Source organism: Adiantum capillus-veneris, chromosome 15, assembly GCF_014529385.1.
Source record: "Adiantum capillus-veneris isolate H3 chromosome 15, ASM1452938v2, whole genome shotgun sequence".
Classification (NCBI taxonomy): Eukaryota; Viridiplantae; Streptophyta; class Polypodiopsida; order Polypodiales; family Pteridaceae; genus Adiantum; species Adiantum capillus-veneris.
The window spans coordinates 109,222,925-109,248,963 of NC_140945.1; the positions used below are offsets into that span (position 1 = coordinate 109,222,925).

General features: G+C 45.6%; 1 protein-coding gene across 3 annotated transcripts in view; it reads left to right on the top strand.

Moving 5' to 3' along the window:
- The window catches only part of LOC147441253 (ARM repeat superfamily protein), a 167,340-nt gene that overhangs the window by 22,397 nt on the left and 118,904 nt on the right, over positions 1–26,039 (top strand). For all 3 annotated transcript variants that reach the window (XM_086482940.1, XM_086482941.1, XM_086482942.1), the window contains exon 4: positions 628–690. In XM_086482940.1, the coding sequence (XP_086339066.1) occupies positions 628–690 (63 nt within the window). The remainder of the gene's footprint in view (positions 1–627; positions 691–26,039) is intronic.

The window sequence follows — 26,039 nt, forward strand, 5'->3', positions numbered from 1 at the left end:
GCTATGCTCATTTAGATTCTCACAATTTTTGGTGCAGTGAAGTTATTCCTGGCCTTCGCAATGTTAAAAGGGCTACACTAGTCCATGTTTCTCTCTTCAATCCATTTCTGTATCTGTAACAACTGCTCATTAACTTCTTGAATTGCCACTACTTTGATTTATAGCAAGTCGTTGTAGATAACTATGCATCTGCATTTAATATGCAACCAGTCCTTACAGACTCTAATTGGGCATATATGGACCTTTCTTTACCTCAGAGTATGTGCCTTTGAAATGGTTCTCCTCTAAAGATATCTATTAAAGGAATGAACTTTGAAAAATTTCATCAACTACCTAGGCATTTGCAATGTAGTACTGTCAAACCATGAACATATGTACACAAGGTGCAACCCTTGGAAGTAAAAGAGGAAGAGCATAGCGTTTGGTTTGAGAGGAAAGGTGAGAGAATGTGTTGAAGTTTTAGCTTTGATCTGTTTAGAAATGTCCGCCTGATTCTGTATTCATCTCGCAAACTCAGAAGAAAGAAAGCTCTGTTAGATATCTAGTAAAACCAGTGAAAAGCTGCCATGTAGGCATTAAGGTTAGAGCTTAATCTTATTCTTAATGAGTCAATCCATTGTTTTGCAGCCTTATGCAGCAGCGGGATTGGAAACAAGATCACCTTCAATACGGCGAATGACGTGTCTTGGTGTATGCAAGTCTTTCCTTCATCTTTTGGATTACGTGTATGCTTTGTCTTGCATGCTTCACTATTGCCTTCGAATGAAGTAGTATACATTTTCCTATATGCTTGTTGTTTGCCATCATTTTGAAGATATCTTGGTTTGTCCTTGCTTTAGATTTAAAGTCTCTTCTGTAAGTTGGTTGACTTTTGAGGGAACTTCAATGACGTTTGCTACTTCCAGATAGATCTAGTTACAAAAATTCGTGGCTTGGGAAAGGCTGCTCAAAAAGGACAGCATAGTACTGCTGTTTGGAGGGAACTTCTGGGTGATGCCTAATAGAAATCATGCTAATTAGGGAAGTTTCCCTGATAACAACCAAAGCTCGTCGTCACAAGTGTGATGACGTGGCATGTGTGGACATTGTCCTACACTAGGACATTGAAGTTAAAGAGGCTTGATCAAAAGTCAGCAGCCAAAAACTTACACAAAAGCCGCGATTTATGGGCTACCACATGCTGGTCCGTAGGGCAGCTTGTACAGAAGGTTTTTGATGAGCTTTTTGTGTGGCTGTTTTTAGCATTGAAAAGCGTAGCTTTTGGGCGTCCAGATTAGGGGCCCATGCATCCTACATAAGTGTGCTGAAGGGGTGGGCTCTGGTAGATCAGCTTGGAAGCGTGATTCTAGAGCACACCTCTTGACAGTTGTACTTTGTGATCATCAATCAAGAAAGAAATCCCAAAAGGGCTGCGAGTCTTGAGGCCAGTGCATTTGGAAGCAGAACTCCGTCGTTTCACGCGACTCTCCCCCCCCCCCCCCCCCCCCTTTCGCCCTTCTCTCTTTCTCTATTCAATACAGTTTGTTGTAGCTTCTGCTTGTGTGTTGCTATCGATTTCTCGCTTGGGTGTCCAACCCTATTGTAGTGGTATCGGCTTAGATAATTTTTCTCCTATGGAGGATCCTATCGTTTTTTGCAGCACACATGGGTTTCAATAGTGAATCTGACAGAGAAGACAACATCCCAGGACCCACCTACTACAGGTTTGCGGGAGGATGAAGAGCACTCCAATTCCAGTGGGGAGATGGAGGGAACCAACGGAGATTCCAACAAGGGCAAGCCTTTTTTGAAAAATCCGGAGAGGACCATGGCAACAAGTCTAGAATAGGGGATCTCCAGAGATTGGAGTACAAGCAATATCTTCTGGTTGACACTTGTGCAAGGTGCCCTGTCAAGTACTCCAAGGATACGAATTATGTGAAGTACTTGAAGGGTCATAGTATTGCTAAGGTTTATGTCGTACGACATTTGGCAGAAGGCCACACACACTCCGACCATGTTAGCAATGCCAAGGCAAAGCCGGGTGCAGAAAAGCAGAAGCTGTACTCATCGTAAGAGTCTGATGAAGCTCTTCAACAAAAAATTAACAAGTTAATGACAGCTTAAAAGTACTCTCGGAAGGGCAGCAAGTCAAAGGATCATGCAGGCTATTTGTGCCGGAAATATACTTTCGAGGCGACAAGTGGATCCAAGAAGTGTGTTGGCTTTGAGGACAATCCCAGTTTTTCTTCATCTTGTGACAGTCCTTCTAGTTATAGCAAGGGTGAGAGAAACAGAAGAAGCGAAGAAAGAAGAAGAAAAGCAAGTTGAAGAAAAGAAAATCATAGAAAAAGTCTAGAAAGCACAAAAAGCAATCTTATAGTTCAGATGAGGAAACCTCTTTCACCTCTGACAGTGATACCCACACCTTTGATAACAATTTATTTATGGTAAGAAGCAGAATCACGTGTTATAAGCCACTCAGTACGACAACCTGGAAAAGAAAAAGAAGAAGGCAAAAGAGTTCAAGGATGGGGGTCAAGCTGTAAAGTTTGATACTTTTTCGAGTTAGAAGGATTCTCATCGAGCCCTTTCCTTCGTATAAAAGTTTCCGCTTTCTCGAGAGGCCTTTTCTCAAAAGCCTCTAGAGTACAAAAGGCAGCATCTTTTTAGAAGGGGAATGCTCAGACACGGTGGTCGACACTACTTCTGTATAGCAAAGAACAACCAAGTGGGTGAAATACAAATAATTGTTTCCTTGGCAGTAGGGCAATGTCGGCGAGGAGGAGATCCTTCAGGAAGAGGACATATATGCTGATAGTGCCCATATTCCTTGCATCTGTAGCACAAAATGGGTTGATTTGATGGGCGAGACGGGGGGACGAGGTGGCTTGGGCATTGTTGTGAGTGCATTTTGAGCTAGAAGAGAGCGAGAAGAGGCGCTCGCAATATACAAGAGTTTGAAACACGACTTTAATCTTGATTGCAAGACTTAATAAAACTTGATGCATTACAATGCCAGCGTACAAGACAAGACTTGATTACAAGAACAAGACTCAAACACAAGACAAGAACTAGAAGAGGGCTTACCTCGCAGCAGTCTCGCAAGTGGTGTTGGCAAGACTGAGGGGCTTGTAGCCTAAGACCTCTATTTATATTAAGGACTAAGGTGGTTAAGACCCTTCTAGGTTCTTCCTTCTAAGGAGGTTAAGAACCTTCTAGTGATGATGCAGGCATTGACATAAGTGATGATGGAAGGGATGACATAAGCAACGATGTAAGCCATCTTCTAAAATCTTCCAGAACTTTCCTCAATTTTCTAGTATCTTCCACACCATTCTTCTAGAATCTTCTAGTGCTTTCTTGTAGGAAACTTAAAGAATATTGACTCTTAAGCGTGCGTGAGAAGCATCCGATCCTGCTGCATGGAAGTGGATGTTGACTTGTAGAAGCTCTGAGGGGCTAACGAAGTGTTAGCATGATAAAAATTCGGGGGTGGAAAAGCACCCTGCGTACCTTGCATAGGAGGGGTAGCCAACAAAGGGGGCTTGTGATTTGGATGGCCATAGGGGGAAACCATGTTGGAGGCAGGTGCCAACCCTTGTTAAAGAGTAGGGGTGAGGCTCTATTGTAGTTGCCGCAATCCCTTCAAGTAGTAACAATCTTTGTCTTCACGTCCAGGCTTCTCACAGAATTGGCAATAAGCCCGAAGCAGGCATTCTTGTGGAGGATGCCCTGGAGAGTGACATGAGGTACACTAGACCATAGTCTTAAGACTCCTACTGAACGTTGAGCTCTTCTAGTTCTCTCTTGATTTGGTCCAAAGCTTCTTGATGTGGTGACTTCTCCTATCAAAGACTCAAGAGAGGACCTCTCCTCTTGAAGAGCTCGTTGTAATTTTAGTGCTTCCAATTCCCTGCATAAAGAAATCAAGGGGTCAGATGCCCTTTCCATGCGAATGAGGCGGTCTCTACCTGAGGGGGGTCCTTGAATAGCCTCCTTGCCCCTTCTATCCTGGTAACAACAGCGACAAACTCTTTCAGAGTTACTTCCAGTTGGAGAGTCTTCTGTAGATTCTGTTGAGAAGTCTTCGAGAGAGCCTTCTCCACAAAGTCACTGGGACCTGGGGACGGGGGCATTTATGGTGAAGACAGAATGGGCGACGCGGGACCGGACGGCGGAACGGGATGGCACTGACGTCCTCGCATGGGGTGCAGAGGGGACTTGTCCCAGGACGCATGTCCTTGGTGACACAAATGGACGGAATGTGAACAGGTGGCGCGTCAACAACAAAATTTCAAATTTCAAATTTGAATTTCAGGCCATTTGTGCGACCGTCTTGGGCGTCCTCCCCATTTTGTGCCCTTTCAAGACCAGCCTTTTCCTATTTAAGAGGTTCAAGGGCCCTCAAGCCTCATTGCTTGCCCTCCCCTCTCTCTACTCTTGAGTCAAGGCATTGGAGCCTTCCACTCTCTCCTTCTCTCCGAGTCTCCGTGCTTCCATTCTCCAAGTTCCTTTAGAGTCTATATATCTATGTCATCCCAAGACGGATCTGGAGCTTCTTTAAGGCTGCCAGCACGTTGTGCGGAATTCCGTACAGGTGCCACGTAAGCACGACTTGCGCGATTACGGATTTTTGTACGGTCTTCCACGTCAGCACAGGCAGCGCGATTTGCGGATTTTCGTACAATCAACTTCTTTTAATTTGCTAGTGTCCCCAGGGTCCTATTATGCATGCCACTCACTAGTTTGTGATACGGAGACCCGTCCTCGTCTCCATGTGACTCTGCTTCTCTACCCACTTTTGGATTGTGAATTCTTGTGGTTGTTGGCGAAGCTTGACAAAGAGAGATTTCGTTCTTGTCATGAGTTCTGCGCACAGAGTTTCCTAGCTCATCGAAGACTCTCTTGAAAATTGCCTGGTCTGAAGGCTTTACAAAACTGTTGTCTTAGTGTGGCCCAATTTGTAAAGTGGTTGTGAACAAAGTGAAAGTACCATTTATCTGTTAATCCATCCAAGGGCGACAAGAAGAGCACTAGGTAGGCATCTTCTCTGTTGAGGCCACGACTTGTATATAGAGAGAGAAACCTCCTAGCATGGTTGTCTGCAACCTCTGTGGAGATTCCCTTGAAAGTTGGAAACTTTATGTTCATCTTGGCAAAAGTTCTTGTCAGCTTCTCCATTGCGACTTGCTCAGGAGCTGGTTGTAACACAATTGGTGGAAAGTGAACTAGGGCCCTGGGGGATGTGATAAGGGTGGTGAGGAGCTGGTTGCGGTAGATGCCAGAGAGGGTAGTGGAAGCAAGGGTGGAGGACTTTTAGTCGGTAAGAAAGGCTGACGCTTTGTGTGGTAGTACTGTAGAGGACTCTGTAGGGGGTTAGGTCGATCTTTGGATTGCCTTATATATGCCATGCAGTAGTAACAGACCCAGACTAAACCTGCTAGCTCCTCGGCCATGTACGCTCAGTGGAGTGAGACTTCAGTTGAGGTCCCACCCTATAAAAAATAATAGCACTTATAGCAGGAAATCTATGTCGTGCTCTCTACTTTGGGTGTTCTTCAGTGCAATATGCAATAAATCTCACTCCAAAACAGAACAATTTGATAGAGCAATGAAACAAAACAAAACTATACTCAAATGACACAACAGCAGACTCCAAACCCAATGGAAGCTCGACTATACTCATAGATCAATATAAACTCTGGTTGGCAGCACACTCAGCTCCAAGTCCAAGACACATGGGTACAATGGGGGTGTCGAGGCTCCAATTGGGAGAGTGCGAACTCTCGTGGTGGTGAACTGGCCATGGTGTCCTCTAGACCACCCCTGCCTGTGTCTGCCACGTGTCAGTGCTCTGGTGAGAGTCCACCCAGTGTGAACCCAAGACAAACAGTAATTACAAGTGACAGTGTAGCCTTGCTACAGGTTGCTCGCCACAAAACCTCATACCGTCTCGGTGAGAGAGAACTATGAAAAGATGCCAACATTTGTAATCCATAACCAGAAAGAAACTGCTATGTATACCAAGATAACTGAAAGGAACTGCATATCTACAACACAATGCTGAGCCGAACTCTCCAGATCGTGTCACCCAAGAGAGAATGTCGTTGCCACAATAGCACCCGAAGTGTTTGCGTCTGGAGGTGGAGCCATAAGATCAATTGTGGGAGCCTGCTGGCCACTGCACCCTACTCTCTACAAACTGGGCCTCTGTTGAAGGAGCGGTCACCTGCTGAGCAGCGGATGGAAGCACCTGCCCTGAACCGTACTAAACTACAGCTCTTCTTGTATGCGATGAATGCTTTCAAACAATTTCTTGTCTCTTTTATTATGCTTTAGTATGAAGCAAAGTCTCAATGTTTTTGTGAACTTGAAAGTTCAGACCTATCAAAATACTCACTGCTTTACTGTTCGACGTTCGTCGTATGTGTGATATTAGCTTTTGCTTACTCCAACTAACAGCGATGTGCACGGACATGCCAATCTTGGCCAACAGCAGTGAGTTGCATCAGCTCGGGTGTGCCCAATCGATACTACCCTTTGTACTTCCTCTATCAATCCTCTAGCTCGGAGTTTGGAATCTTCAGTTACCTTCATCTGCATACTATACCCTTCTGATCCCATTTTCCATATCATTTGTGGAGCCACCAGCAACACTGCCCAACATGCTGACAATTCACAGCACGAGCAGAATTCAAGTTGAGTACACTGGTAACTTTGAACAATAGAAAGACACAACCGATGATGAAGACTTCGACTACAGAGCAGAAGAAGATGCTGAGGAATCCAGCTGAAGATGACGAAGAAAATGAGGAGGATGGTGTTGATGTGCTGCTTGTGTCAGAGCAGCATTGGGAGGATGATGAGTCTGACCAATAGGAACAACTCTTCAATTTTACTTTTAAAGCTCCTTGCTCTCCAGGCTTTGTTAACAGTTTGGATTGATCTTCGTATGGAGTTGCCTTGTGTTTCTCTGAAAAGAAAATTTCACGGCATAGCAGCTGCAACAATTTAGTCTTCAATTGCTAGGGGAGGCTATCCTTCCAACCAACATATCAAGTGATGTTATAAATTCCTTGCCTGCAGTCTGCCGTTCCACTTGTGAGCTGCTTTTCAGCGAAGCTATGGGCATGCAGCCCTTGCCCAACTCAAGAACTTGCACTTGTCCCAACTTTTCCGAAAAAGAAATTTGAGAGCTTGTCAGGAGTTGCTTCACCCTCGTCTCCAACTTTCCTGCATAACTGGGATATTTTTGCCATACTGCAATCTTATTTTCTATTCAAAGAGCAGCTCAATGTGGATGGGGCAGTTACACCACACAAGCTGCCTTAGGTATGTGATGCCCTTTGGGTTTCATCAGCAGATACTCTATGAATTTCACAAGGAGCTGTAAGAAGATTCCAATTTCAGGGGAAATCTAAGGTGTCTAAATTTCACTGCTATATTGCTCCAGTTTTGGCTGGATGATCAAGCTCCAATTTGACACTTCTACACATGAGAGTGGCTGTTCTCGTTAGCACAGGGCTACCACACTGGATGCGGGCCCTTAGTCATGGCCAACGTCAACCAAATTTACTTGCAGTAGGTGAAAGTGGGTCAAGGTGGTGAGAGATTCTCCGTATTCTCTACAGATCTTACCATTCTCGGAGAGTCACGCCACACTACTACAACTGGTATCTAGTGCGGCACCCTTTGCTACCTCCCACATGGTTTTGTATGTTTTGCTTCTATATCTTCTACATGCACTTTTACCACCACCTTCTCACTGTCGCCAAGCATTTTGCACACTCATAGTACCTCCCTACTTCATCCATGTCATCTAGTACTGGCGTCATGTTCTGCCAATCCACTTGCATTGCCCATTTCTTATTCTCCACTGTTCACATTTGCTCCCACTTCTCTTTCATCCAGGAGTTACTCTCTCTCCCGTCTAGCTTTGCTGGACAACATATTACTACTCATGATAGTCCACCCCATGAATACTTACCTCAGTCCTTCCTAGAGGCATGTGATAAAATCATGTGTTGCATCAAAACACGCTATTGAATCAATTGAAGAAGCAATAGATGATCTTGGGAGTACCTTCAAATTGCACGCTTTTACATATGAAGCTATGGAGCTGTCACTTCGGGTTGCCAAGAAGGCTGCGAAAGTAGATAGAGATGCTATTATCTATGATCTGAACTGCACTAATCTCGTCCTTCCAGAGGAGGTAGAAGATTTGAGCACTCTGCTGGAGGACCTTTGTGATTGGCAGTATCATTTCCTCCCGTGTGCACGTCACTCTACTCCAATTGGTGCTCAGGGCTTTCCTTAGTCATGTCACAGTGCCTTGTTACAAAATATGGACTAGGCTCTATTTAGTTTGTGATGGATGCTGCATCCTTTGAAACAGGTCCCACTCCTTGCTACCATGTTCATCACCATTCTTAGATGCCCTCCCCTCTTCTTTGTCCACGAGATCTCTTTGAACACCACAGTCAACTGCCCTTCTTTCAGCTAGGATCCCTGCCGTGGTGGGGGATGTAGCAGGGCTACAATGTCGCAGGCACTGGTGACTGGACAGACAATTAGTTGCAGTTGGGCTGAGTCCACATTGGGCAAACTTTTTCCTGGGCAGTGACATGTGGCATGCATATGGGTGGTGGTCTAGCGGACGCGGGACCAAACCACCGTTTTGAGAGAGTCTTAGTTGGATTAGATATTTGTGAGCCGTTGGTGGCTCTTTATGGTTGTATATATCCGTAGCTGTTTGGGGCTTTAGGCATCATCTACTTTGTATGATTTAGCGTTTAGTCTCGAGTCCTTAGCTGGATTAGATATTTGTGAGCTGTTGGTGGCTCTTTATGGTTGTATATATCCGTAGCTATTTGGGGCTTTAGGCATCATCTACTTTGTATGGTTTAGCGTCTAGTCTCGAGTCGTGAGTCTAGAGTTCTGCACGCCACTGGCACTCTCCCTGCACGTTGGAGCCTTGACACCCCCATTGTACCTTGAGTCCTGAGCTTGGAGCTGTGTGTGCTGCCAGCCAGAGTTGTATGGTTCTTTGAGCTTGTCGAGTTCCATTGAGTTGAGTCTGCAGTTGTGTTTTGAGTCGTGTCGTGTCTTGAATCATATTCCACTTCTGTGTTTGAGTCATGTTCCTGTGTGATGTTCCTTCTGTTGGAGTGAGGTTTCATGCATATTGCATTGAAGAGCACCCACTCTAGAGAGCACGCACCTTTCCTCGCTACAGGGGGTTAGTAGCTATTACGTGCACATGGCTCTGTGTGCCACGTGGACATACTTCATCGACTTCTAGATAGGAGTGTCTAGAATCCTAGGAGGATTAGTACTAGAAAGTTTTGTGAGCTTGTTCACAGGACCTGCATGTTCGGACGAGTCCATTAGATTAGGTTTTCCAGTTTTGGAACCCTTTTTCATAATGGTTTTTACACGCGTTTTGACAGATGTTATCACACTACGGTGGGCATCTGGCATTATTTACATATAGTTTTAGGTTACAAGAATCCAATGAGCCATTCCCCACGTCAATTGGATTCTTGGGTGGACAAATGTGCGACAGTTTCAGTCAGAAACAAACCCCCGGTCAAACTTATTAATAAATCATTTTTATGATTTATTTTTAAGGAATTAGAGAGAGAGAGAGAGAGAGAGAGAGAGAGAGAGAGAGAGAGAGAGAGAGAGAGAGAGAGAGAGAGAGAGAGAGAAATGAAATGAAATGTTATATTAACGTCTTCAAAAGGCCAAAATGACCTATGAGACCAAAAAGTTACAATTGGTGAATCTGATACCATGTCTGAGTATGGAAATTACAAAGTTACAAAGTTACCAAGTTACAAAGAGCTAACACTACCACTAACACTAAAACACTAAGGAGAAAGGAAATAAGGGGGAAGGGGGGGGGGGGGGTTTGTGGGTTCAGATGAAATCTCTCATCGGTCGTTGTCGGATCTCATCGACCTCCTCCATGGTCAGAACTCTAGTTGGGCGTCTTGCATGTCGAGCTAGAGTTAACTGTATCTTCTGTTGCAACCTTCGTCGGTAGTGGGAGACCCCCCGAGGTCGTAGACGTCTGAATCTGCCAAGTTCAGTGGCTCTGTCAAGCAGTGTACCTCTAGTATGAGTAGGCTCTGAGATCTGTTGTAATGACTGCTCCGATGACTGCTCTGTTGGCTCTCTGTCTGATGTAAAGAACTCTATGATTCGTCTTTGAGACTGTTTTTCCTCTGATGTCCTCAGCAAGCTCTCCCTAAGTCTGCGAAGCTCTAGCAGGAACAATCCGAGACACTTCTGATCCTTGTATCTCATGACTCTAGAAAAAGGTCCGAACCCTTCTCTGAACAGGCAGTGAAAGCGGCCGCGTATCTCATAGTATGCCGGGCAGTGACATGTGTAGTGCAGCTCTGTCTCTGGCTCTAAGTTACATAGGTGATATATCCTGGCTCCTGCCGGCACTCCTCGAAATCGGCCAGAGAGAGAGAGAAATGAAATGTTATATTAATGTCTTCAAAAGGCCAAAGTGACCTATGAGACCAGAAAGTTACAATGTGGTGGATCTGATACAAAGTCAGAGTAGCAAGATGACAAAAATGAAATGACAGAATAACAAAATAAAATACTATGGAATCCTAAACTGCTAGGTGTGAACTAAGCAGCTAGCTCGGATAGCTAGATCACAAGAGATCCAGCATCGGTTGTTGGCAGATCTCATCAATCTCCTCCATGGTCAGTAGTCTGACCGGGCATCGTGCATGTCGGGCCAAAGTAATCCGAATCCTCTGATGCAGCCTCCGTCGATGCTGTGTAGTCCTCTGCAGTCGTGGGCGTCTGGATTTCCCCAACTCAGTCGCTCGGTCGATCAGTGTGCCTCTGGTGTGAGGCGACGAGCTGTGCTGTGGTAGTAACTCCTCCGGGTGTCCAATGGCAGCTCTAAAGAATTCTGTGATCTGTCTCTGAGACTGGCTAGCCTCTCCTCTCATCACGCTCTCTCTGTGTCTGTGCAGCTCGAGCAAAAACAAACCCAAGCATCTCTGATCCTCGTACCCCATGACTCTGGAGAATGGTCCAAAGCCCTCTCTGAACAAGCAATGGAAGCGGCCTCCTATCTTGTAGTAGACGGGGCAGTGGCATGTGTAGTGCAACTCTGTCTCAGGCACGATGTCACACAGGGGGCATGTCCTGGCCTCTGTTGGTACTCCGCTGTATCTCCCAGTCTCGATCTGCAGCTTGTGTGAAGATGTGCGTATCTGGTTAATAGCACATCGTATCCCATGAGACAAGTGGGTGTCCATGTATCTGGGCCTCGTCACAAAACCATCTACCGTAAGCTGGAGAAGATGCTCTCTGTAGAAAGCCATCTTCGTGCCAGCTCCTGTGCTGGCTATATCCATGTCCTCCTCGTGTCTAGCTGAGTCAAGTCCTGGCGGATGAGCCTGGTGATCTCGGACTGTGTAAGAGTGAGAGAGGGTGCATCCAGTGAGTATTGGAAGGGAGGCAATCTGTCTATGCTGAACCCATGCGCCTAAAACCATGATGTCATCTCCCCATACCAGCATGCTGTATCTCCCTGCACGGCTAACTGTCAAGAGGACTCAAGTGCAAGGCGGGCATATCTGTCTCTGGGAAGTTCCCACATGCGGTGTGTGAAGGAGACAAATCTGGTGAGCGCCTCAACCACTAGTGGGGGGGCAGCTACTTTGCTCGGACAATAGCACGTGGTACTGAAGCCTTGGCTCTAATGAGCCACAAGATCATAGAGACCAGAGGCTTCTCCATGTCCCCCCATCCATCACTGCGGCTTGTCCTCTTGTGATGATCCAATGAAGGTCCCCAAGTCTCAGCTCCATAAAGCAATGCAGAAGCCACCAAAGTGTCAAAGAGCCAGAGCTTCGTCCTAGGCTCTTGAAACTGAACCTGTGAACACATCCTTTCCAATCTACCCAATGCTGCATGGGCTCTGGTCAATCTAGTCTCTGCTGCCCTCAATGAAAATGCTGGCCCACTAAAAACCACTCTGAGGTAAGTGTAAGCATCTGTATAATCCATTGTCTCCTGGCTGTATGTGAATGTTGGCGCTGACCTCCTGATCCACTGTGGGGTGGTATTAAACACCATGACCTTCGTTTTACCAAGGTTGTGCGTAAACCTATGCAAAGCATCCAAGTGACGTTGCATCCTCTCCGGAGAGTCGGAGATCAACACAATATCATCAGCATATAACAATAGTGGAATCCATGTCCCTGGCAGCTGTGCACCTGTATAACCAGCCTATACAACGTAGAGGGCGGTACTATTTCAATTACCTGTTAACTTTACACAGAGCACTGAGAAGGGAAGAGAACACAGTTGCGTCCAGCGACTAGAATGTCACTGCGCACACGAGACCGACACCCTGTAGGCCCCAAAGACTGGCGCCCCTTTCGGTATTTCTTTATTCAAATTAAGGTAGACGATCCGACCACTTAGCACAAGCTTTCACAAAGCTGTCCAAACCTGGCGAGGGCTGAAAACGCAGGTTTTCGACCGGATTTCGACAGCATAACGGCGCAAAATCGCCTGTAGGTCAAAAACACCTGTCTAGGACGGATTCCCTCGATATCTGGAAGCTTTCTGGTGAGCTGTCACAGAAATTCAGCGGGCTGTAATTCTCTGTTTTTCACTGCCAGGAGCCCAAAAGCCTGTACACGCATCCCAAGGCTCTCACGAGGCTCCCTGATGTTCCCTTGCAGTTTAGGTGCGAAACCCTAAACCTGCAGAAAAACACAGCAGGCTGTAATTCCCTGTTTTGGATCGTTTTTAGCGGAGCGAACACGCCTACGCGTGTCCCAAGGGCTCCCGCACGCAATGGGACAGTTCCCCTGTGAATTGGACGAGTTTTCACGCGAGAAAACTCTCCAAACTCGCAATCTTTCGTGATGGAACTGTGCGTACCTGTGGGGGATTAGCAATTAGCTAATCCGGTTCCTGTTCAGAAGGCTCTTGCCTTGGCAAACGCGCATAAACCCCCAGAACTGTACATAGGTCAAATGAGAAGCCCACTAGTGGGGCATAACATACTGTACGTAGGGGAGAAAGAGAGCAGTATGTAGCGTGCGAGGCATCACTCCCGTCACCATATTGTGCATAGAGGGCAAGGTAAGCATTCCATAGCTTCTGTACCTGCTACAATCCACCTGAGGCTGAAAATGGTGCCCCCTTTGTTGATATGCAGCTCGTTTTTGCCTCCCAGAGTGGCAGAATCGCTCACAGGTTGAGACGTCGCCCAGTTTCCGAGTTTGGGCTTTCCCTGCTAAAAATATCTCAACTGGTGCGTCAGTTGACTTGGCAGTAGAGCAATAGAATGTTCCCCTTGTCATTCCAGAGCTAATGACGCGAACACATTTTCCGGTCAAAAATAGCAGTTCCCTAAATTTTAGGAGATGCTTCCATGGCGTCCCTATTGGTCTCCTGACCATCATTGAAGACTACCATTTGACCACCATCTACAATGTGGGTTAATTTACTGGCCCCTTTCAACTTATAAAGTTGCTGTGACTTGACGAGTGGCCCAAATTCCAGTTTGGCGCACACGAGCTTCCATACTCATCAGAATTCAGTGCTAACTGGCCCGGGCAATCCCTGCCTGACCGACCTAGATCCCCGATGTGTGAAACCCATTTGGCTGCAGCCGTTTCGCACTGGCCATGCAATGTTCACTTGCACCTTTTCAATGGTTCCGAGGAAAACAAGTAAAAATAAAAATAAATAAAAATATCTAGTACTTATTTACGGAAGGCAACAGGAAAAATACACCTGCTGGTGACACACCCCACCCTTGAAATACTGCAAGCAACCTCGCTTGCATGCCAATAATACATGCAGATATCTCCTGATATCACATATATTCTATGATGGGAATCCAAGATATACATGCTTCCGGAAATGTAGCGTTGGACGATTAAACAATCCCACCAACCTGGCTACGACAGATATATCAAGCATAGAAGTCTTCTAGTGTACTCTTGAGCACAAACTTCTGTAGCTAAATTCTGTATGGAAAGAGTAGATACAATTGCTTTAGTACTCTCTTGAGCATCATGAACCATGCTCTTGCCTTGCTTCAAAAAGGCTGCATCAAGTCGCTGTGGGTTCCATTTGAAAGGCTTCAAGATACAATTGCAATAGCTTAGGTGAATCAAGAAATTCAGACTCTTCCATCCATTTGGCATCTAATGATGGATAGTTCTTGAACTTCACCAAATAGCGTCTTGCAACCTTTCCTCTAACCTTTCTTCTTTATGTGCCAATATCTGTTTAGGAACAAGGATTTCATCCAATTCTTCCACTTCGGGTTGTTCCTCATCAAGCATATTCTTTGGCACATCACCAACAAAGGGCCTTAGAAGGCTGACATGAAAAGCATTATGTATTTTCCAGCCTTCTGGTAGCTTTAACCTGTAAGCTACATCGCTGATCTTTTCTGAAATCTGAAAAGGACCATAATATCGCATACTGAGGTTAGGAAACAAGCGTTCCTTGCCTTTCCTTTTCCTTAACCTGGCCTTTTCAAAGCGCAAAAGTACCCAATCACCAAGTGAAAATACAAGTTCACGACGGTGACGATCAGCAGCTTTCTTTTGCTTAGCCTGAGTTTTCTCAAGAGCAATCTTTATCTTCCTGTATGTTTCATCCATATCTTGCACATACTTGTCTGCCTCAAATATCTTGTCCTTAGTCTGCAAAATGGGTGGGACTTTCTTTCCTCCTTCCACTATCTCAAATGGTGCCTTACCTGTTGATGTATGCACAGTGTTATTGTAAGCATATTCAACCAATGGGAGATGGTGTTCCCAAGTTGCCTTGTGCTCTGAGACATAACATTTGAGTAGGTCCAAGACAATAGAATTTGCCTCTTCTGATTGTCCATCAGTTTGCGGATGAAACGAAGAAGAGAACTTGAGCGTAGTGCCCATGTTCTCAAACAATGCCTTCTAGAAAAGACTCGTCATACGTGGATCCCTGTCACTGACAATTGACTGAGGCATCCCATGATATTTAAAGATATTGCTCATGAATATCTTCACCATGTGTTGTGGCTTTATCTTCTTCCTAACAGGAATGAAATGGGCCTGCTTACTGAACCTACAAATGATAGTCCAAATCCCATCATTTCCTGTTTGCGTCCTTGGAAGATCAAAGATAAAGTCCATTGCTAAACTTTCCCATGGCCTATCAGGGATGGGCAATGGCTGCAACAATCCCGGTTGCTTTTGTCTGTCAAATTTTACTTTTTGGCATACTAAGCATGATCTTACAAATGTGTCAACATCTTGACGCAAAGCTGGCCAATAGAAGAATGCCTCAACCCCTTTCACTGTCGCATCAATTCCACGATGCCCAACATAAGGTGGAGCATGACTTTCCATCAAAATCTTTGGCCGTAACTGTTTAGTAACGCATAACTTTCCATGCATCATGAGAAAGTCATTCTTAAGCATATAGTGCTCATGATGTTGCCCATCAAAAAGCTGGTCATAGATCCTTGCAAAATCTGAATCTTCAGCATATTGTGTCTTCATTTCGTCTAGTTCACAATGGTACGGAATTGACACTGCTGAAATTTGGGGCTTGACCTTGGTTCAACAATGCGGTCCACCATTGAAGCGCATTCCCTTTCAAGAAAGTGGCAGCCTTGCGTATCTTTGAAGATTCCGTGAAGTTGCCTCCAGCATAAGCTGCATCGAACTGCTGTATGAAGGTCAAAGCCTTTAATTGGTCCTCAGTTCCTCTGAAAGTTTCAAACTTCACTCCCTGCCCACCTTCCTTGTAATCCTTAGGCTGACTCAAAGGAGCCACATTATCATAAACAGGTGCCTGTAACAATGGTGCTCCATGAGTGTTCATTCCAGCACTCGCATCAACTGTTTTCCCTGTCATATCTGCATTTTGTACGTATGGCTGCGAAAAACCAGCCATACCAAATTTTGTTCCAGGCACTCGAAACTGGCCATAGGCACCCTGAAAACCTGGTTGGACACCCATGTTCGCGTACATAGGGTTACCCATGCCTGTTTGCATTGTCTCGAACACATTCCCTGGCATATAACCTGTGGAAGGTCCAGCCATAGCTTGAAACACTGAACCACCTCCAAAATAACCAGGATAAGTATTAGGTAATGGAAGGGTCTGACGCATAGCCTATTCATTGCTCCCTTGACCATTCACAAACGGTTCCTGTCCAGCTAAAGCAAGTTGCTTTGGATCATTGGACACCGCTAGTTACTCAACCACATGGGCTTTTCCTCGAGCATCATGAGTCCTCTGCGCATTGGAAATCTCCTTTTCTTGCAACGGCTCAATCATGCCCTGTGTAGGAGGCTGAAATCCTTGTGTCGGAGCCTGTAAGAATTCCTGCATCCTTGGGTTGTTAGCCAACTGCTGAAACATGTCCATGCAACAACGCAGTTGAGTTCTAAACAACCTGTCCTCTTCTTGAAGAGTTGAAGGAATTTTCTCTGTGCCATGTGAGGAAGATCCCTCTTCAGGTACTTGGTCTCTCTTCTCTGCCATATCGACAAGCTTTGTGTTGCTTTCACCCACAACAATCCACGCTGCACTTTTTGAAGAAAAAGTGACTATCCCGTCGATGGAACCATATAACCGGCCTATACAACGTAGAGGGCGGTACTATTTCAATTACCTGTTAACTTTACACAGAGCACTGAGAAGGGAAGAGAACACAGTTGCGTCCAGCGACTAGAATGTCACTGCGCACACGAGACCGACACCTTGTAGGCCCCAAAGACTGGCGCCCCTTTCGGTATTTCTTTATTCAAATTAAGGTGGACGATCCGACCACTTAGCACAAGCTTTCACAAAGCTGTCCAAACCTGGCGAGGGCTGAAAACGCAGGTTTTCGACCGGATTTCGACAGCATAACGGCGCAAAAACCCCTGTAGGTCAAAAACACCTGTCTAGGACGGATTCCCTCGATATCTGGAAGCTTTCTGGTGAGCTGTCACAGAAATTCAGCGGGCTGTAATTCTCTGTTTTTCACTGCCAGGAGCCCAAAAGCCTGTACACGCATCCCAGGCCTCTCACGAGGCTCCCCCGATGTTCCCTTGCAGTTTAGGTGCGAAACCCTAAACCTGCAGAAAAACACAGCAGGCTGTAATTCCCTGTTTTGGATCGTTTTTAGCGGAGCGAACACGCCTACGCGTGTCCCAAGGGCTCCCGCACGCAATGGGACAGTTCCCCTGTGAATTGGACGAGTTTTCACGCGAGAAAACTCTCCAAACTCGCAATCTTTCGTGATGGAACTGTGCGTACCTGTGGGGGATTAGCAATTAGCTAATCCGGTTCCTGTTCAGAAGGCTCTTGCCTTGGCAAACGCGCATAAACCCCCAGAACTGTACATAGGTCAAATGAGAAGCCCACTAGTGGGGCATAACATACTGTACGTAGGGGAGAAAGAGAGCAGTATGTAGCGTGCGGGGCATCACTCTCGTCACCATACTGTGCATAGAGGGCAAGGTAAGCATTCCATAGCTTCTATACCTGCTACAATCCACCTGAGGCTGAAAATGGCGCCCCCTTTGTTGATATGCAGCTCGTTTTTGCCTCCCGGAGTGGCAGAATCCCTCACAGGCTGACACGTCGCCTAGTTTCCGAGTTTGGGCTTTCCCTGCTAAAAATATCTCAACTGGTGCGTCAGTTGACTTGGCAGCAGAGCTATAGAATGTTCCCCTTGTCATTCCAGAGCTAATGGCGCGAACACATTTTCCGATCAAAAATAGCAGTTCCCTAAATTTTAGGAGATGCTTCCATGGCGTCCCTATCGGTCTCCTGACCATCATTGAAGACTACCATTTGACCACCATCTACAATGTGGGTTAAATTACTGGCCCCTTTCAACTTATAAAGTTGCTGTGACTTGACGAGTGGCCCAAATTCCAGTTTGGCGCACACGAGCTTCCATACTCATCAGAATTCAGTGCTAACTGGCCCGGGAAATCCCTGTCTGACCGACCTAGATCCCCGATGTGAGAAACCCATTTGGCTGCAGCTGTTTCACACTGGCCATGCAATGTCCACTTGCACCTTTTCAAGGGTTCCGAGGAAAACAAGTAAAAATAAAAATATCTAGTACTTATTTACGGAAGGCAACAGGAAAAATACACCTCCTGGTGACAACCTGTATCACCATCTCTCTCAATGTAGTCAGAAACCTCATCTACATACATACCAAATAGAGTAGGAGAGAGCGGGCAGCCCTGCTTAACCGTAATAGTGGAGTAAACCGGTGTGGATAGACCCTCTGGGGTGCGTACATGCCCCACTACTAACCAGTATAATGGCATGACCCCCCAAATGAGCTCTGTGGATACTCCCATCTGCTGTAATCTGCGCATCAATCTAGCTTTGGGCACTGTGTCAAATGCTTTGCGGAAATCCACAAAGCTACAATAGATCCTTCTCCCATGCGATCTACCCTCCTCAATGATGGCTCTGAGTGTCAAGATATGGTCAAGAGTAGAAAAACCCCTCCTGAAACCTGCTTGCTCGGCTGCGCGTATCCCCTCCCTCTCTGCCCATCTACTCAGCTGCTGCTGCTCAAGAATAGATGCGTACAACCGTGCCAATGTGTGTCCAATCATGATAGTGCGGTAGTTACCAGGCTCCATAGGGTCTCCCGACTTGAAGATAGGTACAATACTAGATAGGCTCCAAGTATCAGGCAAGCCCTCACACATGGCATGGTTAAACATAACTGCTAGAAGCTCTGCTAGTAAATCTCTGGCATGCGTGAAATGCTTAGCCACTAAGCCATCATGATTGTATGCTCTCCCAGTGCTCATCGTGTCAATGGCCTTCCTCACCATCTCAGCGGTGAAAAAAGCACATGTGTGTGGGCATGGATCGGGGGGGTCGCTCTGGAACTGTGTACAGAGATGATGCATACTGGTCCCAGGCCTCTGTAGAAGTGATGGCAGGGGGGGGGGGGCTGCTCATGAAAGAGCCTCCATGCCTCACGTGAGTCCTGACTCAAGAATAGTTGGTATACATCCTCGTCTAGGCGAGCCAAAAATGCCCTCTTCTTCCGCCGCACTAGGCGTCGGAAGTCAATCTGTGACTGCCCATGAGTGATGTCCCCCAAAAGCACCTCCCTCTGACGTCTAGGTCTAGTGTCCCGGCATTCCGCATCATACCAACTGTTCTAGGGCATGCTCCCCGAACGGCGCCTCTGCTCAGCCTGGGTATATGGGTATGCCTCTGCTGCTGCATCATGTAGTGTCAGTGTCAGTATAGTAGTAAGCTCCTCCAGAGGTCGCCGTGGCTCCTCTGTGCAGAGGCGTTTGTAGATCCCAACTATGTATACAGAGTTTGTCTCGCGTGTGAAGGTGTAGCGAGTAGGGGCTGCTGTCCGTAGCATAGTTACCCGGAACGGGAAACGAGGAACGGCAACATGCATGAAATGCCATTCCCTGTTTCGGATACTCATGTTTGAAACATGGAACGTGGATCCGGAACGGGAAATTGGGATGGGAACGGGGAACCAGGACTTGAAAATGGCCATTGCCTGTAACTATGGGACTCCGTAGCGTGTGTGCTACACTAAACCGAAAAGAGATGGTCAACGACACATGAGCATGATCCACTGCCACACCAACAAGTCTGGGTCCAACCGTGAGATCTTGGATAGTAGAGATGAGGTTTGGCTGTGCCATGACATAATCCACTGTGCTCGCTCCATGTCTGTGTGGAAAGCATGTAAACCCCCCCCGAAGCGGGAAATCTCTGTAGGCCATTCAAGGTGGCCAGTCCATGTGCAGTCCCCATGTCTATCAAGTGTCGTCCATACTCAGTGTGTTCTCCATCTTGTGATAGTCTGGATAGGCATCTCTCTGCAACATCCAACGCATCTCTCTGCAACATCCAACTCTCTCAGCATCTCCTCTGAAGTATCATAAAATACTGTCTGATGATGGGCAGTCCTAGCATTGAAATCCCCTAGAATGATGATGTCACCATCTCTAGAGAACTCCCATATGTCATCATCCAAAATAGAAAAGGGGGACTGCCCTCTGGGTGGTGCATACACTGATGGCTCGGAGGAAAGTAGCAAATAGCAATGTATAGATATCTGTCTATCTCTGCTCTCAATCTCACGCACATGTACCTAGCTTGCTCATTCCTGCGGGCTATATGCATCAATGGCTGCAACTCTTCCCTGAATAACACTGCCACTCCTCCTGATCCTTGCCCTCTGTGCTTTGATCGTGTCTCATGTCTACAGGTTGTCTCCCATCTATATCCACTAATGTGAGGCATAGACTGCCTAGGGGCTTGATGTGTCTCAGAGTAGAAGACGATGTCTATTCCCGTGAAACTATCGTCAAAAGCGCCCACATCAAGTGGCATAGATCCATTACAATTCCAAGTGGCAATTTTGAGTGTGGTCCTATGGGTCTCACACCGTCATGTGGAGCGCTGCTCTACAATCACCACCTGGCCATCTCTGTAGAAGGCCATTTTTACCTTCTCCCTTGCCGCTTGAATCTCTGGCATTACCTCTCTCATATGCACAAGCTGTGTGAGAGTGAGGTCATCTCCAAGGAATATGCCCGTTTTCTTTAGTGTAGGGTGCTTTAAGAAGTCCTTCTTTGCCTCCATGGATGGGAAATGGATGATTAAAGCTCTCCCTTTTGAGGTCTCCCCATTGCCTTGTGTCTTCTTCCCCTCCCTCCATGCCTTTGTATGAGTAGCCTCACTACCTATCATGCGGATAATTTTTTCAACTTCCCCTTCCACATCATCTCGGTCTTTAAGACCGGTTACTCTTATATGCAAAGCTCTAGTTTTCCTTCGCTGCTCTTCTACTAGAGTCATGTTGATGATTATAAGAGTGGGGACAGATGTTGTTTCTTTCCCTTTCCCTTTCTTAGCGACTTCTATCCATTTCTCGGCCTCATCCGCCTTCTTTTGTGATCGCATCCATCCACGAAGACGTCTTTACCACCTTCTGTTTCTCCTCCTCTTTGATCATCCGCACCTGCTCCTTGATGACCTAGAGAGACTGCACGACGAAGTTCCGTGCCCAGAAGCACTGGCCCAGAAGACTGGTGCCCTTCTGGTATTTCTTTGTTATTATATTCACAACAGTACAACTATTGAGGGCCCTCTGCTCTCAGACTTTGTGTCGAGATACTTTGCAGACTGAGGCCCTGGGGTTGTTTTTAACTTACAAGAGATGTCCAAAAGAAGAGCCCCAAAAGCAGTTCTCTCAAAAGAATTAAACTGCAAAAGCACTTCCAAAAGCTAGCGTTGAAAATCCGTACAGCCTGCCATGTGGCATAGTCAGTGCAATCCCTGGAAATTCCATACAGCGATTGCCACAGCAGCATCCATACCGCTCGCCATGTCAGCATGTCAGCACGTTTTATGGAATTTATCCTCAGAGTCCAAGCTTTGGGTTTAGGGCTTTAGGCCCCTTGGATAGTGCTCCATAAGTTCTTTCATTTGGTTGGCTCAGTTTCTCTTGTCCGCTCGGCCGTTTCTCTTTTGGTTGGTTATACCACGTCATCACTTTGCGACGTTCCCTCTTCTTGAAAAATTGTAATCGCCCTCAATTACGCTTGCAAAAACAGCCAAAGAATAGAAACTTTCTTCAGTAGACACGGACTCTATGTAGTCACGGACCAGCCTCCACCAAGCTAGCACTTCTACAAAGACAGCAGTCTACTGATCAGTGGTTGGCTCAATTTCTCTTATCCGCTCGGCCATTTCTCTTTCAGTTGGGTATGCCACGTCATCACGTTGCAACATTCCCCCCTCTTGAAAAAATTGTAATTGCCCTCGATTACACCTGCAAAAACAACCTAAGGATAGAAACTTTCTTCGGTAGATATGGACTCTATGTACTCACGCACTAGACTCCACCAAGCCAGCACTTCTACAAAGACATCAATCACTGATCAATCACATTTTTGTCGAGGGTCTCAGATACAGATTTTGATCATTGTAACCATTTAGCAATCACATCCAGACCGCACTGATCTTTTCATGGCTGTATTGATCTACTAAATCTTGTTACTATTAGATTTATATCCTTTCTTTTCATATTTCAATCAAGCAAACCATGCCCATGACCATCCCCCCCACAAGACAATTGATCCACATAGCATGCAATTCACAGAATCACATACGAATCACTTGTGTTTCAATCATTCAATCTGGCCATCTCATTTTGTTCAGAACGCTTGATGCACCTAGAACACTGTGCAGTCATCTCATCCTTCCGGAACTCTTGATGCACTCACAACAATATCCAATCATCTCATCCATATATACATCTTGATGCACTAGAATCTCATTTAGTTCACTTAGCCATCACATCCAGATCTCAGCGATCTCTAACAGATGTCTAGAGCACTTAGTTCAAATCATTCATCAGACTCATAGAAACTTTCTTCAATAGACACGGACTCTATGTACTCACGCACTAGACTCCACCAAGCTAGCACTTCTACAAAGACATCAATCATCACTGATCAATCACATTTTTGTCGAGGGTCTCGGATACAGATTTTGATCATTGTAAGCATTTAGCAATCACATCCAGACCGCACTGATCTTGTCATGGCTGTATTGATCTAGTAAATCTTGTTACTATTAAATTTATATCCTTTCTTTTCATATTTCATTTAAGCAAACCATGCCCATGACCATCCCCACAAGACAGTTGATCCACATAGCATGCAGTCCACAGAATCAAATACGAATCACTTGTGTTTCAATCATTCAATTTGGCCATCTCATTCCGTTGAGAACGCTTGATGCACCTAGATCACTGTGCAGTCATCTCATCCTTCCGGAACTCTTGATGCACTCAAAACAATAACGAGTCATCTCATCTAGATGGACATCTTGATGCACTAGAATCTCATTCAGTTCACTTAGCCATCACATCGAGATCTCACTGATCTCTAACAGATGTCTAGATACACTTAGTTCAAATCATTTATCAGACAAAGTGCTTCAGACATTTCATCTTCTCTACTTGTCTCTAGCAATACATATATGAAAGAGCACATGTTTCCAATTCTATCAAAGAAATTTTCAATTTAGTGCACACTGTTCATAAAGTCATTCCGCAAAATAATGTCAATCCATTATACCTTAAAATCTCAAAGAGAGATTAGTGACTTTATTCAATCTAGGCAATCTGTGACAAAGGAGTGGAGTGGCTCCCCTCTTATGTAGTTTGCACTGCACCAGATTCAACCTGATTCATCGGTAACTTTTGGCATAGACACTGCTAGTAGCCCAAAAGCTTCAAGGTGCAACACTCTCTAAAGAGAATTTGTGTTGTTCTCCTCCTTCATCCACTTTGCATCGAGGGTCAAAAGTATCCTAGACCAAATTTTTCGGGGGACCTAGCTTACCTTTCTGTTCTTTTCTCGTGCCCTGTGATCTGTTGGTAGCCTTGCTGGCCTCCTCCCTATCCTTGGCATCTCAATCTGATCTTTGGAATTCTTTGATCTACTAGCTGATTCCCTTTACATTCTTTCCTTGTGCTCTGGGACTTGTGGATAGCCTCACTAGCCTCCCCTGTCCGTTGGCATGCCAGTCTCAATCGTCGGAACCCTGAGACATACTATCTGCTGATCCCTTTCACTTTCCTTTCCTTGTGAGCCAAGACCTATTGTGAAATGAGAATCTCGTCTATCTCTGCCACTCTAGGTTGCTCCTCTGGTGCCTTGTCCACTGGCACTTCACGTTTGAAAGGTCTCAATAGACATACATGCAATGCATTGTGAATCTTCCACGTATCTGGTAACTTCAATATGAAGGATACATCATTAATCTTCTCTTGAATCTGGAAAACCGTAATATTACACACAACTATGGAAAAAAATGCTCCGTACCCTTCTGTTTCCGTATGTGTGCCAACTCAAGCCCTAAAAGCACCCAATCATCCTTCTTCAACTACAAGTCGAATCGATGCTTGTTTGCTGCCTTCTCATGTCGTGCGTGAGACTTTTCCATAGCCTCGTGTAGCTGAGCAAAAGCAATGTCCAGATCTTGTGTGTACTGATCTGCTTCAAAAAGCTTATCTTTGGTGCTTAGAATAGGTGGAACCTTCTTAGCACCCTTGATAATCTCAAATGGCGCCTTCCCCATAGACGTATGTATTGTGTTGTTGTAGGCAAACTCCACCAAGGGCAAATACTTCTCCCACTAAGCCTTCTGATTAGAGATATATGACTTTAACAAGTCCAAAACCACTGAATTCGCTATCTCGCATTGCTTGGTTGTTTGTGGGGGGAAAGAGGACGAGAATTGTAGCCGTGTGGCAATATTCTCCCAGACTTCCCTCCAAAACAAAGTAGTAAAACAGGGATCTCTGTCTCAAACTCTAGACTCAGGCACACCATGTAGTCGAAAAATCTGCGAGACCAGCAATTTAGACAATTGATGTAGTTTAATTGTCTTCTTTGCCAGGACAAAGTGAGCCTATTTGCTAAATCTGTCGATGACTGTCCAAATGCCATCATGCCCACTCTAAGTCTTGGGAAGATAAAAAATGAAGTCCATTGCTATACTTCCCACTGTCGGCTAGGCATCGGTATAGGTTAGACCTGGTGCCTGATGCCTGTCAAACTTAACCTTTTGGCATAGTAAACAACTGCGAACCAACTCGTCCACATCCTTTTTGAGCCTCGGCCAATAGAAGAACCGCTCCATACCTTTCAAGGTGGTATCTATGCTGCGATGGCCCGAAAAAGGTGGTCAGTGGCACTCTGTCAAAACCTTATTCGGCAATGCTTGTGTAACACAAACATATTTTTCTACATCAGATAGCAGCCTTCCTTTAGGGAATAGCCTGCAACTACCTCCCCACTCTGTAACCGGTGAACGTTGTCTGCAAAATGTGGATCCGTGGCGTACTGATCTACCATATCCTCGAAGCTATGATGATGAATTACCGAAATAGCCAAAATCAGTGGCTTGCAAGACGATGCATTTGCCACCACATTTTTCTGTCCCTGAACATGGACGATCTAAAAATGAAATTGCGACAAAATGTTTGCCCACCGCATGTGCTTGTTCGAAAGCTTTTTCTGAGAAGAGAAATATTGCAAACTCTGGTGGTCGGTGAACTTTATAAAATCGGCCCCGAGTAAAAAGTGTTGCCACTGAGTAAGAGCATAGATGATTGCCAAAAGCTCTTTCTCATAAATTTGTGTAACCCATTCTGGTCCTGAAAACATTCTGCTCTCATAAGCTATAACACGGCTCTTGCATTAAGAATGCTCCTAGAATGCGGCCACAGGCATCACAATAAACTTCAAATGGTTTTTGCGAGTCTGGTAACACGAACACTGAACCGGTTGTCAACTTTTCTTTGAGAGTCTTGAAGGTTGACATCTCAGATGGTCCCTGCAAGAAAGGACCACTGTTTGTGCCAAAACATGTAAAGGAGAAGCAATCTCTGCAAATTTTCAAATGAACCACCGGTAGTAAGAGCACAAACCCAAAAGGCTTCGAACCTCGAGTACATTCTTCAAATCTGGCCAATCTCAAATATTATTAATCTTGGACGGGCCCATTTTTACATCGACATTGTGTCCCAAAAAGTGTATCTCTGGCAATAAAAATTCACTCTTTTTCCATTAACAACCGGTCGATGTTGCGGCAGTGCCTAGAAAACCTGTAATAGATGGTGTGTGTGCTCTGCCTCACTCTTGGAGAATACAATGATGTCGTCGAAAAAGGTGCCCATGAATGATCTATATTCATTGAAAATCCTGTCTTATCATCCAATTGAACTTTGTAGGAACATGTCACGTGACACATCCAACCCTATGTGTCCGTGGACACGCTACAACACGACAAGGGTTTAGTCAGTTCAGTCAGTCTAGATTAGCAAGTGTTCTGCCACTTTTGTGAGTCTGTTTGCAGACCGTGCATGCCCAGGCACTTAATGTTGATGCATATCCTCTGGTTGCACACAGCATGATTATAAGCATTCCCATCAGAATCCTTCAGGAGAATTTTCTAGTGCATTTAAC